The sequence below is a fragment of the Rissa tridactyla genome, chromosome 20, assembly GCF_028500815.1.
Source record: "Rissa tridactyla isolate bRisTri1 chromosome 20, bRisTri1.patW.cur.20221130, whole genome shotgun sequence".
NCBI classification, from domain to species: Eukaryota; Metazoa; Chordata; class Aves; order Charadriiformes; family Laridae; genus Rissa; species Rissa tridactyla.
Genome location: NC_071485.1, coordinates 6,172,855 through 6,190,433, shown reverse-complemented (window position 1 = coordinate 6,190,433; position 17,579 = coordinate 6,172,855). Strand labels below are relative to the sequence as shown.

General features: G+C 61.6%; 2 protein-coding genes across 2 annotated transcripts; both read left to right on the top strand.

Annotated features, from left to right (window-relative positions):
• Positions 1-4,198: 4,198 nt before the first annotated feature.
• On the top strand, positions 4,199-6,425 carry NKX2-6 (NK2 homeobox 6). The gene is made up of 2 exons (XM_054180939.1): positions 4,199-4,337; positions 5,833-6,425. The coding sequence occupies exons 1-2, from the start codon at positions 4,199-4,201 to the stop codon at positions 6,423-6,425; spliced, it is 732 nt and encodes a 243-aa protein (XP_054036914.1).
• Positions 6,426-8,894: 2,469 nt separating this feature from the next.
• LOC128900158 (uncharacterized protein C2orf42-like) lies at positions 8,895-17,347 on the top strand. Its single transcript, XM_054180938.1, is given in 10 exon segments — positions 8,895-9,720; positions 10,486-10,596; positions 10,902-11,006; positions 12,627-12,677; positions 12,680-12,727; positions 14,601-14,708; positions 15,538-15,579; positions 15,582-15,610; positions 15,701-15,907; positions 17,216-17,347. Coding segments are annotated over 10 exon segments (1,659 nt in total).
• The last annotated feature ends 232 nt before the right edge of the window (positions 17,348-17,579 follow it).

Below are 17,579 nucleotides of genomic sequence, written 5' to 3'. Positions count from 1 at the left end.
CAAAACATCCAGTTATAGAGTCATTTAGGTTGGAAAAAGACCTTTAAGGTCATCGCGGCCAACCGTAAACCTCACACTCCCAAGTCCAAATGATGGGAAGGGGCAGCCCAGCGGCTGCGAAACCTCTGTGGGGAGACTCCGCTCTTGCTCAGCATCTTCAGCCCAGGTGCTGCCACCAGCGCCAGTGACACACACCCAGACACACATGCAGAAATCCGTCTGCCGGCTGCAAACTGCACTCTTCGGCGCAGGAATACACGGGGGAAGGAGCAGGTAGCCCCGCCGGTTTGAGGAAGGATGCTCCCTGCAGCTGCCTCGTTAGAAAAAGTGTCAGACAAGTACCCAGAATGTAATTTTGTGCGGCGAAATTTCCTCCATCTGCCAGCACTGGGAGACGCTGAATTATTCATGCCGCTTCCCCAAAATAATCCCATTTAAAAATAACTCCCCTGCTTAAAAGACGGTGAGAACACTTTTAACACCCAGCGGTATTTTTATCTCCCGAGCGTGACACAGCGAAGCCCCGAAGCTCAGCAATTCCTGCCCCGTACCCACCGCTGACCCACTCCCCTGTACCAGCGGGGCTGAGAGAGCACGGGGGGGTCTTTCCCACCCCCCATTTTCACTGTTCAGCTTTGGAATTTTGGGGAAAAGCAAAGCTGCACCTCTCCGGTGTCCAAGCAGAGGGCACTGCTGCCTAATGGTTTGGGCCAGGGCTCTCCTACAGGGGTTTGGTTTAAGTCAATCCCAAACTTCTGGCACCGAAAACACTCTCCCACTCAGCAGGTACGGCTGCAGCGGCAGCTGAAAAAACCCCTCCCCCCATTTAATTTCCCTGATTTCAACAGCCCGCCCCCCCCCCCCCAAAATCCAGAAATAATAGCTAAAAAAAATGGTGATAAACCCCAGCCCAACAGAGCAGCCGGGAGCGGAGCACCAGGGAAGCGTCGGCTTGTCTCAAAAAGGGAAGAGCTGGCTAAAACTTGGGGCGGGGGGGGGAAGAGATAAATAGAGGGCAGGAGATGACAGCCCGCCCCAATTTTAGTGGTTCAGCCTTGCCCCCATATTGCCTGCGCTTCCTCACGTCGAGGTGTCCTCGGCCCCGGCCCGGGCCAGCGCGGCGGAGACGTGGCCTTCGTCCTGGAGCCAGCCAGAAAGCGAATTCCCCATGAAAACTTGCTGAAGTTCCAAAGTTATTTTTGTCCCGCGGATTCTGAAAAGAAGCACATTTTTTTCCTGCCTTTTTATTCTGTTTATTAGAAAGCTTTGGAGAGGGAATCTGCTTTCCCTCACCCGCCTGCCATTGCTGCCGTCTTCTCTGCTTTTTCTTTTTAGTTCACGGATGAAAAAGGACAGAAAGTAGCCAGGAAAAAAAGAAGAGGCTGCAAAAAACCCTTTTAAGTTTAAATTTCAGCTGCATCAAAGCATTCACAAACTCCTTAGAGACGTCTACACACATGCTCTGTTCTTCCAACCCCCCCGGTGCACCCACCTCACGCATTATTCCCATTATATTCCTACTATTCCCTCGTTCTCAGCATTTTAAAACAAAAACCTCCTGGCAGGGCAGGATTGCCTTGGGAATGCTGGCTGCCCCTCCATGCTTCCAGCGGCCGGATTCGGGTTTCCAGGGCCTCGGATGCTCATCCGACATCGCAGGGGGATCCTGATGCATCCCAGCGATAGCCGCCCGAAATCAGATACTTTGGGAGCTGCGGTTGTGCCGCTGCCATAGAAATCCACCCGTTTAAACGCCCGACGGCGGCTGGAAGCCGCTTTCTCCCGATTTCATCTAACCGAGTTAAGCAGAGGAGTAATGTCCCTGGAGAGCTGTAACAGAATTAACTTGCCAGTCAAAAAGAAGCCGATGATTTATGATCACTTGTGATGGATCCTCTTAGTCTTCTTCCCAGAAATCCCCCAGTGGCCACTGGCTGCCAAAAAGCGGTGGCCGAGGGCTGCGGGCCATCCCCGGCACCGCAGGAAGGGCCCGATCCCTGGCGGGTGCCGATGGCCCCACCACCGGGAAAGCTCCCGGGCACGGAGCAGGGAGCGGGGCCGGGGCTGGGCAGGCTCGGCAGCGGGTTTTGGCAGGGAATTGCCTGCCGAGATGATTTAAAAGCCTCATCCAAGGCTCTGGATGCATCAGAGGCTTGAGCGAGGGAGGGCTGGATGCGGCCGTGGGGGCACAGGGAATGGGATGGGGAGCAGCCAGCGCAGGACACTGATCCTGCCCTGCTGCCTGGCCCCAAGCTCCATTTTCCTTCACTCTCCCCCAAATCTACCCATCCAGTGCCTCGTCCCTCCGCAGGTCCCGGAGCCAAACTCCAGCCTCTCCATTAATCTCGGCCACACCGAGTCATTAGGGGCGGATAAAGCTACTTACCCCAATTCCTTCCTGCTCGTCTCGATCCCAGCCAAGCATTTTACCTTGGCGCCGGCTGCCTCCCGCCATCAACAAGCCAAGGTGTAATGTTACTGTCTGTTTGCTCTCGCCTTTTGGTGTTTCGAGCCCCAAACAAGTCATTTAGACGTGGCAATGAATCCAACCGGGGAGTGGGAAAGGGCTTTTCCACAGCCCTGGGCTCAGGGGATGGGATGGCAGGAACGCACCTCGTCCGTGGGGACCCCGGCGAAGGGTTGTGGGGAGCACTGTGGTGGCCGGCATGGGCAGGAGGCTTTAAGTGAGCTGCAGTATTGTTCCCGCACGGGACTAGAAATTTTGGGGTCTGGGCAGCAAGTGCAATAGCCTCCCCCCCCCCAAAAAAAAGTGAAAAATAAAATACCTCCATGTATCCTTCCAGCGTGCAAAAGCCACACTGAGAAATTTGTGCTCCGAGAAAGGGTAAAAAGAACAGGATCAGGCCCATAGGAAGGCACAGCACAATTTGTAGCCATCTCGGAGGAGCGTGAGTGCTCCCTCGGAGGGGAGAAAGGGCTTGAGCAGGGTCTGAGCTTTATCCCACCCAAAGGGATTTCACAGATGCTGAAGGAGGGCTGCGCCGTGGCCCAGCAAAAGCATCGCCCCACGCTGCCAAACCCTCCCGGGGAAGGCGAGGTCAGTGTTTCTCGCCATGTATTTGGTCACAATTCCTACTTTGCACTGGCAAAAAAGGCAGGGATGTCCCATGGGCATGAATGAACGCGCACACAGCTAAAAGCACGGACTACGGGGGCCGGGAATGAACCTGTGAATTACACAGAAATGAGGAGCGACCCATGGAGCTGTGAGCGCTTTTCTCCCCAAGCCACTGTATTTATTTTCCCTCCCGTTCCAGACCCTCACTTCCTTGCCTGCATTTGGGTAGTTTATTTATTCAGCCTCCCCTAAGAGTCCGGTTTGGCTATTTCGGTGGTGCGAGAGATACCGACCCAACCCAGACAAAAACGAGCTCTGCTCTGTCAGGGCTATCACCAAACACCAGCCCCCGAGGCCGGCCAGGAATTTTAATTGAAATAGCCGGTCACTGGGCTCAGATAAGGCCCAGCATCACCCCATGGCCAGTGGGGCACCCCACTGCCCCACGGGGCTACCAGGACCCAACCCCGCTTCCCAAATTCATGCGGGGGGGCCTGGCCCTATTCCGTGCCCTGACAGGGGAGTCTGCCAGTTCAATGCCCACCCGCCAAAGCTGCGCTGGGACAGACTGGGAGGGAACTGGGGCTCAGAGCTGCTGCCGGTGGGCTACCCCACACTGGCGGGGGCTCTTATAGCTTCCCCCCCTCCTCGGCCGGCAGGAGCTAGGTGGTCTGCGCCCCTTATCAGCCCTTATCTCCCGAAGCCACTCGCTAATGTGACCTTAATGGAGCTAAAATCGACTCGATTTGTTTTATTGCAGCTTAGCCCAAATCCCCCCCCCTTCTCACCCCCCCTCCTTCTCGCTTCCCCTTGTTTTGGAAATACAGAAGGGAAGGGGTCTGGCTCCTTCCTCGGGGCGGGGGGCAGCCCATGGGGACCCGTGTCCGGGCGGCAGGGAGAGCCCCCCCCGCCCCGGGGACTGACCCGCCTTCCCCTGCCCCCCCCCAACCCCGGGGGAGCCCCCCGAGGCCGGCCGGGCGGCGGGGGCCGGGGGTGGTGCCTGGCCGGGCGGCGGCGGCGGGAGGGTCAGAGGCGGGGAGCGGGTCCCGGAGCGCACAGCCCCGCTGCGGGCTCCGACGGGCCCCCCCCCCCCCCGCCTCCCTCCCCGGTCCCTGGAAGATGCTGCCCACCCCCTTCTCGGTGAAGGACATCCTCAACCTGGAGCGGCCGGGAGCTGCCGGGGGACCCCGCGCCCCCCCCGGCCCCCGGGATGCCCCCGGCCCCGACGGGGAGGACGAGCCGCCGCCGCCGCCGCCGAGTAAGTGACCCGCGGGGCCGGGGGGCGGCGGGGCCGGAGAGGGGGGGCCCTGAGGAGCCGTTTTCGTTCCCCCGGGGTGGAAAACCGAGGGCAGCGGAGCCGCCCGTTGCATCCTCGCACCCTCCAGCCCCGGTCGCGCCGGAGCCAGTATTCCCCGCTGCCCGCTTTCCTCCCCGCTGCCCTCCTTTCCCCTCCTTTTTATTTCCCAAAGTTTGGGAGGGGTTGGGGCTTTTTGGGGCATTTTCCTGGCATCCCGGCAAGCCCCGGCTCAGCCGCGCATCCCGCCCCGCCGCTCCGGCTGCCCTCGGGGAAACGAAACGGCTCGGGGAGGAGTGTGTGTGTTGCGGGGGGAGTGGGTACGGATGGGGTTTTTTCCTGCCGAAAGGCACAAATCGCCACTGTTTTCGATGACACACACCCACACCCCCACACACCCCGTTTCGATGCTCCGTTAATTGTCCCCGCTGGGGACGGGGACCGTCGCACCAAGGCGCGACCGGCCGCCGGGGGAGCGGAGCCGGCTGCGGGGATGCTGCTCCGGGGCGGCCGCCGTGGGAGGAGGGGGGGTGCCTCGGACGATGCCCCCTTCTCCCCGCTGCGAAAATCCCACCGGGTCTCCTTTGCTCCTATCTCCCTAAACGCCCGGCGGCTGCAGAGCAGGGAAACGGGGAAACCAGTACGACCAGTACGAGCGCTGGGCGGCACTGGGACGAGAAGTAAGAGAAGCGGAGGGGGCGAGAGGAGCCCGGGGGGGGCTCTGTGGCTGCAGACGGAGCCCTCCAGCACCCCATTTCCCCGCAGCCCCCTCTTAAATTCCCCGAGCCCCTGCTGTGGCCGCCAGGGTACCTGAGAGCATCCCACCGGGGAGAGATCGCGGTGCAAGACCCCCGTCTGCCCCCCCCCCGCAACACAAACCCCCAGCGAATTTAAAAACAGAATCAACAAATAACTACTTTGCCTCTTCTCTCAGATTTAGCAATTTTTCCTCCTTCGTTCCCAACTGCTTTGTTTTTTCTGGGTTTGCTCGAATTCAGCGGGACTCCCCTTTCCTCCGGCGCTGGAGGTTAATCCTGCCAGAGGTCTGACTGCAATCGCTTCCATCCCTCCGGAGCAGGATGGGGGGAAGGGGATTTGTGTTTTGGGGTACTTGAACCTGCGGCATACCCCACTTTCCTGTGCCCCTCCAGGCTGGGGCTGCCCCGGCGGCAGCACCCACAACAGCACAGGCATCGTTAGGAGGGACCAAAAGGAGGAATTATCCAAAAATTCACATAACAGTCAGACTTCCAATTCCACCCAAAAAAAAAAAGGGAATTTTCTTAAATTCCCATTAAGCACCACAAGAAATTTCGTATTAAATTTATCAACTCTCAACCCTACTTCATCTTACTCCCAAGGGGCCCCGTTCCCAGTTTGATCCCTCCTTTGGAAACACCCTCCCTAGGACCAGAACCGGACTCGGGTCTCACTTTGCTTGGGATTTTTCTCGCTGCAGGAAAATGTTTGCTCGCCCACCCTTTGGAGGCAGACGAGAAGAAAGCTGACCCCTACCACCATCCCAAGCAGCGACAGCGCAGAAAACCCCGAGTTTTATTCTCCCAAGCTCAGGTGTTTGAACTGGAACGGCGATTTAAGCAACAGAAATACCTCTCCGCACCGGAAAGGGAGCACCTCGCCAGCGCGCTCAAGCTCACCTCCACCCAGGTGAAAATCTGGTTCCAAAACCGGAGGTACAAGTGCAAGAGGCAAAGGCAGGATAAATCCCTGGAGCTGGCTGCCCACCCGCTGCCCCCGCGGAGGGTGGCAGTGCCCGTGTTGGTCAGGGATGGCAAACCCTGCCTTGGGGGCTCCCAGCCGTACCCAACCCCGTACAGCGTCACCGCCGGCCCGTACTCCTATAGCTCCTACTACAGTGCCTATAGCAGCAGCCCCTATGGTGCTAGCTATGGCGGGGGCTACACCGGGGTGCCCCCCAGCGCCGCCCCCGGCAGCCCCGCCGTGAACCTGAGTTTGGGCATGGCCAGCGCTGCTCAGCACCAGCCCGCCTGCGCGCAAGCCACCGTGCAAGCGGGCATCAGGGCTTGGTAGATGGCCGCGGAGGTGAGGACCGCCTGAAAAGCACCGAGGAAAGCCCCCTCTCCGCTCCGGGGCCAAGCCTCTGCCCAGACGGGAGCTGAATCCAGAGGGTTTCTGCCACCCCGGAGAGCGGGATGTCTCCGGAGCGTCCTTCCCCTCCAGGCAGCTCCTGCGGTCACAAAGGCAGGTCAGGAGAGAGGGGGACGCAGCCGCCCCAGCACTGCGACTTTGGGGACACAATGACTGCGGGCATTTATTTATTGAAACACAAATATTTCGGAGTCTGGCCCTTCCCGCTCCCGGAGGGTTTGATCTTCCAGGAGGCCAGTGCTCGGCCATCAGGAGGGTATGAACGCCGGTTTTCTTCCTAAGGACAACTGGAAAACAGGGTCTGTGCGCATCACTGCGCGTTCCCTTTTTTATGAACACTATTTAATCCTTTGAGTGCCTCTAATCTTTTGAGATACATTTCTGATTTATATTTCTTAGTATCTCCCAGCACAGATGTTCATTTCGGTCTTTATTACTATTATTATTATGTCGAATAAAAACCAAATTGATGAAATTGTGTGTTTTCACCCTCTTGCCATTCCTCAGTTAGTATTTTGACTTCTCCTATCCACAACTTGCGTTTGAGCATCAAAATCTGATCCAAATAAATAATTATTAAAAAAAAAAAAAGCAAATTAATCTTAATACTAATGATTGACCCAGAAAGATAATTGCCTTGAAGTCCAAGTTCGGAGAGCTCCAGAGGTTTAACCCCCTCCCTCCCTCTTGGCAAGCGTTCCCAGCTCTTTGTTGCTATTCCCTTGCTGGTAAAATGGGTTTGCTGGTGCATCGGGGGGCAGCTCCGTAGCGACGGGATCACCCGGGATCGTCTGAATTACACCAACGCCTCCGATCCTGACCCGAGGGGTGCAGGATCCCCAGATCAGGATCCATGGGCATCCAGCGCCTGGCTGGATCGAAGGACTGTATGTATATTTTTATATATATCTATATATTTATGAGATGCAGGAGGGCTGAATGTCGCTGCGGTGTCCCGGGGCGGATCAAATGGGGGTCATAGCCACATCCTAAACCAGCAGCATGAATCCACGGCTTCACACTTCCAGAATAAACCCAGTGAGCTGCCCATGGCCCCGCCGGCGCAGGCTTTATTCGTGTCGGGGAGGGGGGAAAAAACATCCAAAAGGGTCAATGCCTGATGCAAAATACTGGTTTAATGGAGATCATGCAATGCCAGATATCCCCGTGACGGAGCCCGGCAGCATCCTGCACGCAGCTCCCACCACACGGGACAGGGAAAATCCCCTTCCCAGCTCCAGGCTGCTGCCCCCCGGCTCCCCGCTCCTTTCCCGACAGCTTCTTATCCTCCCAGCGTTTGGCGAAAAGAGACTTGCGGGAGGCAATTGAGCTTTTATCCCTAATCCCACTCAGCCCCATCGCCCCGGTGTTCGCTCGCTTCCCAAATGGGACATCCCTGACATCCAAATCAAACCAGAAAACCCCTCTCCTGCCGCCCTGAGGCTTTGAAGCCCCACCGAGACACTGGAAATGACTGGGTAAGGCGACAGCCGCGCTGCGTGCTGCCCCTTCTCCTCCCCTTCATCCATCCACGCTCACTCGGGGTTATCTCCCAAAAATCAGCTGAGTTTCGGGTCTCTGTCCTGGCTCTACAGCTCCCTGAAAGGAGGGTGTAGCCAGCAGGGGTCGGTCTCTTCTCCCAAGGAACAGGTGATGGGACAAGAGGAGACGGCCTCAAGCTGCGCCAGGGGAGGTTTAGGATGGGTATTGGGGAAAATTTCTTCACCCAAAGGGTTGTCAAAGATCGGAACGGGCTGCCCAGGGAAACGATGGAATCGCCATCCCTGCAGGGATTTAAAAGCCGGGCAGACGTGGTGCTGAGGGACGTGGGTTAGGGGTGGTTTGGGCAGTGTTGGGGTGATGGTTGGACTCGATGATCTGAAAGGTCTTTTCCAACCTAAACGATTCTGTCATGCCGTGACCCGGGCAGGATTGTGGGTCCGGCGGCACCGGGGCCGCTCGCCAGGAGTCGCTCGTGCTCCTCGGCTGCCGACCTGCTGCCAAAAGCCGACCCGGGTGGATCTGGGGGGAAATCGCCCCGTTTCTGTCTCGTCCACGCAGGCTTTTCTCTCCCGCCGTCCAAACCTCGGATGGCGGCTGCCGCTCCGGTGTGCCTCCGAGGAGCTGCTCTGCGCGTCCCCTCACCGCGCATCCCCCCCTGCCATGGCGGCAGGCCACCCAGCTTTATTTACGTGCCATGTCCTTTCAGTCCGTCGCTTCCCCCTCTCCTGCTCTGTCCCCTCCGTCTCCGCGGCTGCTGGGGACCGAGGACGGCCACCGCCACCTGCAGAGGGACCTGTGGGTGTCACCAGCCGAGCGCGGCGTCCCCGCTGTCCCTCCCCGGGCTGTTAACTCGCCCCCCGCTCTCTGCCCTTCCAGGTCTCCCGGAGGATGGAGCCGGCGTCGGTGAGGACCGAAGTCCCCTCCTTCCTGTCGGACCTGGGGAAGGCCACGCTGCGGGGCATCCGGAAATGTCCCCGCTGCGGCACTTACAACGGCACCCAAGGCCTCATCTGCAAGAACAAGACCTGCGGCACCGTCTTCCGCTACGGCGCCCGCAAGCAGCCCGGCGTCGACGCCGTCAAGATCGTCACCGGCTCGGACTTACAGGTTTATTCGGTGCGGCAGAGGGACCGGGGACCGGATTCCCGGTGCTTTGTGGAGCTGGGGGTCTCGGAGACGGCCATCCAGACGGTGGACGGCACCATCATCACGCAGCTCAGCTCCGGCCGCTGCTACCTGCCGGCCTGTCTGAAAGCGGCCACGCAAGGGGTGGTGGAAAACCAGTGCCAGCACGTCAAACTGGCCCTGAACTGCCAGACGGAGGCCACCCCGCTGGCCTTGAAAAGCTCGGTGCTCAACTCCATGCAGGCTTCCCCCGAAACCAAACAAACCATCTGGCAGCTGGCCACCGAGCCCACGGGGCCGCTGGTGCAGCGCGTCACCAAGACCATCCTGGTGGTGAAGTGCAAGGCCAGCCAGAAGCACAGCCTCGGCTACCTGCACGCCTCCTTCGCCCACAAGGTGAACGCCAAGACGCTGACGGACCACAGGTTCTCCTGCTCCTGCCAGGCTCCGAAGCCCGGCAAGGGCGGCCCGGCCGAGGAGGAGCCGCCGTCGCCGCGCTGCGTTCACTTCTTGGCCTGCCTCTGCGCCTTCGCCAGCGACGAGAGCCTGGCGCAGGAGTTCGCCGAGTTCCTCGCCTGCGACGCCGGCGGTAGGTGGGGGAAGCGACACGCGGAGGATTTTTTTTGGGGGGGGGGAACCATGTGTGGGGCTGATGCCGCCCACTCCCCTCCTGCTCACCTGCCTCGCTTCACCGGGGCTGCCCTCGCATGTGCTCGCCATCAGGGCCTCGTTAGCTGGGGTTTAATTGCCTGCCCCCTCCCTCTGCAAGGACAGAGCTTCCTGGGGAGCGATTCCTCCTGGGCTGCAGCTCCCTCCTGCCGTGTGGGAGCGGAGCGGAGCGCTCCCTGCGCTCCCCCGGGAGCTGGGACAAAGTGGGGGGGGCGGCCAGATCCCGATGGGTGCTCGGGGTGAGTCGGGTTCCTCTCCTTGCGGGGGGAGCCGGGTGTTCTCTTCCCTTGGGCCGGAGCAGCGCTGGGGGGAGCCCAGCTCATTGTGAACCACACCACCCCCCCCCCCCACCCCACGGCAGCAGCCTCTGGGGTTCAGTCCCCCGGGGTGTTGTGTGCCCCGATAGGCGCGCCTGGATAATGCCGCCTTGGTTTTAGGCACCCAAAGGTGAAAATCCACCCTGAGGAGAGTGCCCTGAGTGAATTCACCTCGATGTTCCCCCCAAGAAGCGTGTCTGGGGGGGCCGGGAGGGCTTTGGGGGCTCTCCTAGGATGTCTGGGGTGTGCTGGGAGGTCTTGGGGCCCAAATGCCGGCGTGGGGAGGGGGACACGAGACCCCCACGTCCCCCGCGGTGCTGCCGCGCATGGTTGAGGGGCTTTTAAGGCCGGAGTCTTGTTTCTCCCAGGGCTGAAAGGGCTGACGGTCCCGCAGCTGGTGGGCAGCCCCGAGTCCCCGGGGCAGGCCGGGGAGGCGGCTGCTGCCAAGGCCAAGAAGAGGAAAAAGGACGTCACGCCGGGTGAGTGTCTGCGGGACAGGGGGGACGCGGGCCGGAGCCGTAAGCCATTGTCCAGCCGGAGGGGCAGCCCCGCCGTGACCCGCCGGGCTCGTGTCCGGTGCCGGCGGCGGCTTTCGGAGCGGCTCCGGGTGTTGGGCGCACCCCTGCCCTGAGTCCGGCGGGTCCTTTAAGGATCGTTAGCGATGTTAAGAGCTGTGGTGACAGCCGGCTCTGGGGAGAGAGGGGATTTCCCCGTCCCATCCCGCATGGGGTGCCCGGGGACCCCCGGGACTCGTGCACCGACGCTCTTTGAACCCATCCCTCAGGGGCGCGGGCGGCCAGCCCCCTCCTGGCGCAGGACGCGGCTCACGGCAACGCCAGGAGAAGCAGCCTGAAGAAGCCGGCCGTCGCCTCCTCGCTGAAGAGACAAGGTAAGCCTCGGCCACGCGCCTCGGGACGCTCGGGGACCGGGCGGACGCTCGCGGCCCTTCGGTTTGTGCCGCCGTGACCCCCGCGGGGGGGACAGCCGAGCCCTCGCCCTCCTTCGCCGGCTCTAGGAGGTGGCAGTCGGGCTCGGGCAGCTTGGTGTTACTGGTAGCCGTGTGTCCGGCGTGGCTCCGGTTGGCCGTAGACGTGGTTGTTGTTAGAGAAGGACGATGCCGGCGTCCTCCCAGGGTGGCTCTTTGGTGGATTTTTGGGCACGGCGAGCTTAAAAAGGTTGGCTTTTGGTAGGGCCGGTGCCGCTGGGGAGGGGGCAGGTGTTGGTCGGTGTCTCCTAATGCCACGAGGTGCTTTCCCGGGCACAATGAGGAGGTGGATGGGGTCAGACACAGTTGTGAGCCGGTTTCCATTGGTTTTTTGCCGGTGTTTGCAGCGTCTCTGAATGGCCAGAGCTGCCGGCGGGGGGGGAGCTTGTTGTGGCCGGAGCCGCTGTGGTTTCTGGTGGCAAATCCCTGCTGGGAAGCACGGCCCGGCCGGGGAGGAGCCGGGAGCTGGGGTCCCCCCGGGGAGGTGGTTGCGGGCACCGGCGTCGTGCCTTGTCTCTGAGCAGGCGGCCGGGTGGTTGTGTGTGTTCCGACGTGATGTTCGGGGAGGGAAGGGTCAGCCCCATGCCACGGGAACCCGACAAGCGACTCGGGGCCCTTCAGAGAAAGCCGCTCTCCCGGCTGGTTGCGGTCTGGGGCTGTGCTTTAGTGCTTTTGCTCCTCCCGGCTTTAGCGTTGGCCTAGAAAGGGGTACAAACCCCTTCTCTTTCCCCGTGTTGCTCCCGCAGATGCCCACGCGCGGCCCGGGGGGTTGCGGCGCTCTGGGCGGGGGGCGAGGAGGCGTCGGGTCCCGCTCCCGGGGCCGGGGGCTGCGGAGGCGGCTCCCGGGTGTCGCCGTACGGCGGCGCCGAGAGCAGAGGGGCCTTCGGAAGCGGATTCAAGCGGTGCCGCGTTTCCCGGCCCTGGGAGCGAGGTGCCCGGGGCAGCGGCGTCTCGTCCATCGAGCTGACGGACGGGGTCGCGTTCGGTGTCCTGCTGCCTTTCGGGGCTCGGTTTAACACAGGCAGCTGCGGCTGGCGCCGCTGGGGGAACCGGTGCGGGTAGAACGGGGAATACTGGACCGCAGCGGGCCACGGCAGCGGCCATTCCGGTCGAGCTGCAAGCCCCTCGGCGCACGCCACGAGCGTACCGGGGTCCGGTAGAGAGAAGGCTGCTGGTTTAGGCATCTGGCTCTTCCCTGGAATTCTAGGGCATCCGGGCTCGTCGGGCTAGGAAAGGCTTAATGAAAGCGGCTGGGTTGGATTATGAAGATGCAGGTTGTTATCCCGTGGGTCTGAGCAGAACCCGAGAGGCTTTAACTCGTGTTTAAGGCTTGAAGGCCTTGGGTTTGGGTTATCCCTAAGTGCCTCGAGGGGGGTGAGGATTATGGGGGAGAGGGGTAACAGGGAGGCGAGTGGCTGGCTGTCGTTATTTCTGAGTTATTTCTCCTGCCCGTCGGGTTGGTGCTTCACTTGGGTGCGGATTCTAATTCTGATTGTGACTTTTCCTGCCCTTTCTCTCTTGCAGGCTGTAACCAGCTGCTGGACGAGGCGCAGGTGACCCTCTCCTTCCAGGACTGGCCGGTGTCACCCAATGCATCCATCAAACCATGCGTGGACAGTTTGAGGGTAAGGCTGGGGGGAGCCTCTCTGCACCGCTCCCCTCCCCTCCCCTCCCCTCCGTGCACTGTCATCTCAGTCGCTCAGCTCTTGGCAGCGTTAAATAACTGTTAACAGGGAGGGAAGTGGTTTTGCCCAGTTTGGAGCAACTATTTTGCCCTGGGATTTATTTCTGGACTCAGTGGACTCAGTGGACTCAGTGGACTCAGTGGACTCAGTGGACTCAGTGGACTCAGTGCTCAGCAGCAGCCAGGCGCGGGAGAAATTCCCTGAGAGGTGGTTGATGCTCGAATTCGAGCTCGGGGAGGCAAAGGCGGGTGAGCTGCCCGACTCAGAAGGGCTGTGGGGCCACTTTGTGGGCTGTGGGGAGCGCTCTGCCCTCCCCCCCGGCCCCCTGCGTGCCCCGAAGGCAGGGCCCGAGCGTTCCCTGGGCACGTACGGCCCTGGGCGATGGCTCGTGGCCGCGATACCTGTCGCCTGCACCACTCTGCTTCTGAGCCGGCAGCGGGGCACGGTCTCCAGCCGAGAGGCGGCAGCTTGTGTTGGGGCTGTGAAAATCCTTACTGGGGATGGACTTTGTGTGTCTCTGGGCTGCTGGGAGAGCTGGGCAGCTGCTCCCCTGAAGAGAGGGACCCAAAACAGTGCTGGAGGGGAAGCAGCTCTTTGCAAGCAACTTAAGTGTGTTATAAGTTTGTCACCTAAGACAGAGAGACCCATCCTGCTGCCCACTATCCCCCCCGCGCCGTGTTCCGTGCGGGGAGCAGGCGAGCACACTGCCGGCAGCATCGGCCACGAGCTGCTCTCAGTTCTGCTCAGTTCATGGTTGGAGTCAATGATCTTCAGCATCTTTTCCAACCCAAATGATTCTGTGGCTCTTAAACACCATGATATTGCCACAACGCAGCAGCAGCAGCAATGAGTGACCATGAGGCTGAAGGGGGGCAGCCCCCTCCCTGCACTCCCAGAGTGGCCGGGGTGGGAAGGGACCTCTGGAAACCACCCTGTCCAACCCCCGGCCAGAGCAGGGTCACCCAGAGCAGGTGGCACAGGGTTTGGGATGTCTCCAGAGACGGAGACTCCCCCACCTCTCTGGGCAGCCTGTGCCAGGGCTCTGCCACCCTCACAGCAAAGAAGTTCCTCCTCGTCTTGAGATGGAACTTCCCACGGTCAAGTTTGTGCCCGTTGCCCCTTGTCCTGTCCCCAGGCACCACTGAGAAGAGCCTGGCCCCGTCCTCCTGACACCCCCCCTTGAGGTATTGATCAGCGTTGATAAGATCCCCCCTCAGTCGTCTTTTTTCCAGGCTGAAGAGCCCCAAATCCCTCAGCCTTTCCCCATCAGAGAGATGTTCCAGTCCCCTCAGCATCTTGGTGGCCCTTTGCTGTCCCCTCTCCAGCCGTTCCCTGTCCTTCTGGAACCGGGGAGCCCAGAACTGGACCCTGCCCAGGGTGAGACAGGGCCATACTGGGACAGGTCCAGTTCAGGGCTGCAGAGGCACTGGAGGGACTGGGGGGGAGCAGAGAGCCAGGGCTGGCATTGCTTAGGAGGACAATGGAGTGGCTCTAGTTTTGAGGGAGCCCTGAGGCTGGAGGCCCAACTCCCTGCCCCTCGCCGGGGGGGGCCACCCTCTCTGGGGGCAGAGGGAGCCACGGCAGCAGGGCCACAAGCCAGGACCAGAGGCACCAGACTCCGACTTTGAGAAAATACTTTACTGTAAAGGTGATAAAGCGTGCTCCGGCTGGAGCGGCGGAGACACTCACCCCTTGAGCAGGGCAGGGGTGGGCTCGAACACCACCCCCCCAGCCCCCCACCTCACCCCCCCCCATCTTCTCCTTCCTGCCCCCCACCTCACCCCCCCCCCATCTTCTCCTTCCTGCTCCCCAGGGAAGCCGGAGCTGCTGCTGTTCCACATCTCTCAGGCTTTCTTCCAGGCGCTGCAGCAGCGGGTGTCCGGGGGGAGCGCAAAGAAGATGCTGCCCAACTCCACCAGGGGTGAGACGCCGACACACTCCGCACCTGAGAAACCCCTTCGCCCCCAGGTCCAGGAGGAAGAGCCCAGCAGCACCTAGAAAAAGCTCCCTCCCTCCCTCCCGCTGCTTTCTAGCGGCTTTTCCCCTTGCTGCAGCCCAGAGGAAAATAGCACCCAGAGGTAAGTGGGTGCACAGCCCCCCCCTGCCAGCTCCTGCCTGCCCCCAGCCCCACGCCCGACTCGGGGCACCCCCTCTCAGCACTTGGCAGGGCCCAAACCCGGCCCCCGCCGGGGCTGCACGAATAAACCCAGCCAGGCTCAGAGCCAAAGGACTTTATTCCTTGTTGTGTCATCCCGCCCCCCGGCTCTGATGGAAAGGCTTCCCCCCCACCAGGGGAAGGTCGCGGCCCCCCGTGCGGGCGAGCGTCCTCGCTGCTTTACCTTCTCTCTCCCCCCACCCGGGTGTAAATCCTACCTGGGGGTGTAAATCCAGACTCACCCACCCCCTCGGGGCTCCGGGCGCAGTTAAATCCATCCTGTCGGCGCTGCGGGAGCACGAGTCGTCCTCTCTGCAGCGGCGAGGCCTGGGGACCCCCGGCACCAGCCCCCCCCCCGTGCCCCCCCCGCAGCATGAGCCAAAGCCGCTCTCCCGAGGCCGGCACCAGTCAGGATCCCGTTTATTCGCTGTTACTCCAGAGCCGAGTCCCGGGGAGAAGCAGCCGGCCAAGGGCAGAGCCTGATCCTCAGCAGTTGCCCCCCCAGCCCGGGCCCACAGCCACAGAGTGGAGCAAGAGGAAAAGTGGGAGAAGAAAAGGAAGGAAGAGGCACAGAGTGACCCTTCCCACCCCCCAGCTTTCGTCCCCCGGGACGCCCTCCCCCTGGGCACCTTCTCCAAGGACAGGGGCACATCACCAACGTCCTGCAGGTAAGGGGGGGGGGGGGGAAGGCAGCCCCCCAGCTGCCCCCTAACCCCCCCACCTGCCCCCTAACCTCCCCCCCCCACACTTACCCTCAGCTGCCGCTGGAGATGCCCCGGGACGGCTCCTGCGAGCTCTTCAGGTGCCCCAAGGTGGAGGTGGAGAGCATCGTGGAGACCTGCGGCCCCCTGGAGCAGCTCAAACCCACTCAGAGGAAGGTTAAGGGGGGGCCAAGCTGGGACACCCCCCCCCAGCCAGGACCTCCAGGGGCCAGGAGTCCCCCCCGGCAGCTTCTTCCCCCCAGAGTGGGAGCAGCAGCAGCCCCCCCCCAGGAGCCCAGAGCGAGACCCCTGCGGGAGCTGCAGACCACAGCAGGGGGGGCCCCCAGGGCCTTCCCCCCCCCGAGGGCTTCTTCTTCTAAGTGCTGCCTCCTGCCAGCCTGCCTGCCCTGGGGGCCCCCCTCCCAGGAATTCTTCTAAGTGCTGCATTCTTCCAGCTATGAGGCTGCTCCCCGCACCCAGGGGGGCCCCGAAGCCCAAAGGGGCCCCCCCCTCCAGACCCCCACCCAGGGGGGCCCCGAAGCCCAAAGGGGCCCCCCCCTTCCTCACCCCCCCCCACCCAGGGGAGGGTCCCAACCCCGGGGGGGTCCCTCCCATCCCGGGGGGGGTCCCACCCCCCCGTGCCCCCAGCTGCCACAGCTCGGTGTCCATGCCCACCCCCCCACCCAAAAAAAAAAATCTCAAACACTTGAGATAGCCTCTCCCACACAAAACAGCCCCCTGCCACCAGGGCCAAGGCAAAAAAACCCCCCCCCCCAAACACTCACCTCCAGTTGCTGCTGCGCCTGCAAAACAAACACCCCCAGGGACAGGGAGCCCCTCTACCAACCCCAAACGCTCACCACAAGCTTCCAGCTGCTCCCCCAGGCACCTGCCACACGGACACAGGCCCCCAAAGTCACCTGAAACACAAACCAAACACCACTTAAACACAACACCCTCACAGAGGGGCAACCCCTCCACCACCCCTCCCCCCAAAAAAAAAACAAACCCAAACACTCACCGCACCACTAACCTCCACCAGGGACCCACCAACAACCACACTGGGGGGGGGCATTTGGGCCTTGAGGCACCCACCTCCACCCCGGGGGGGTCCAAGGGAAACCCCTTGCAGAGGTAACCCTCAATAAGTCCCTTCATTAACAATAACTTCAAAAAAAAAAACAGGATTGAGACACACACCAGGGGGGCAACCCCTATGAGGAGTGGGACGCAGGGGAAGGGAAGGGCTCACAGCTCTGGCACCAGGAGGTCTCATCCCCCCCACAAACGCCTCAAACTCACCCATTTCCCTGGAAGGGGCCCTTCCTGCCAGGAAATAATCCTGGGGGCCGGCACCCGGCTCTCCCTCCTCCCCGTCCCCGCACCTGGGGGGGGCTGCAAAACACCCAGAGCTGGCTGCAAACCGAACCCTGGCACCGCTTCAGGCCCCGGCAGCCCCTGAAAAAACAACACAAAACCAAACCACTTTCCCCCAGCACAACTTCCCGGGAAATAAGAGAGCCCCGGAATAACCCAGCCCCTCTCTGCCTGTGTGTGTGCCCCCCGACGCAGAGGGGGCCCACCCCCTTCATCATCCAGTGGATCCCCGACATCCTGCGCCTCAAATTCCAGTACGGCCGCCGCGGCGCCCGCCAGCCCCCCCCCCTCGAGCTCGCCCTGCTGCCCACCATCACCATCCCCTGACTCACACACTCTTTCTTGGGGGGGGCCCAGCACTCTTCCCCACGCACCTGCGGGGACAACGGCACCACTGCTGCTCCGGCACAAACACCTGGAAAATAAAATACACAAAATAATCCCCCCCCCCACCACCACCACCACCGGGTGCCTGGAGCCTCCCTGCACCCAGCGCTGGGGGGGGTTCCAGAAACACTGGGACCCACACCGAGGGTACTCCCCACAGCCCTGGGCTCAA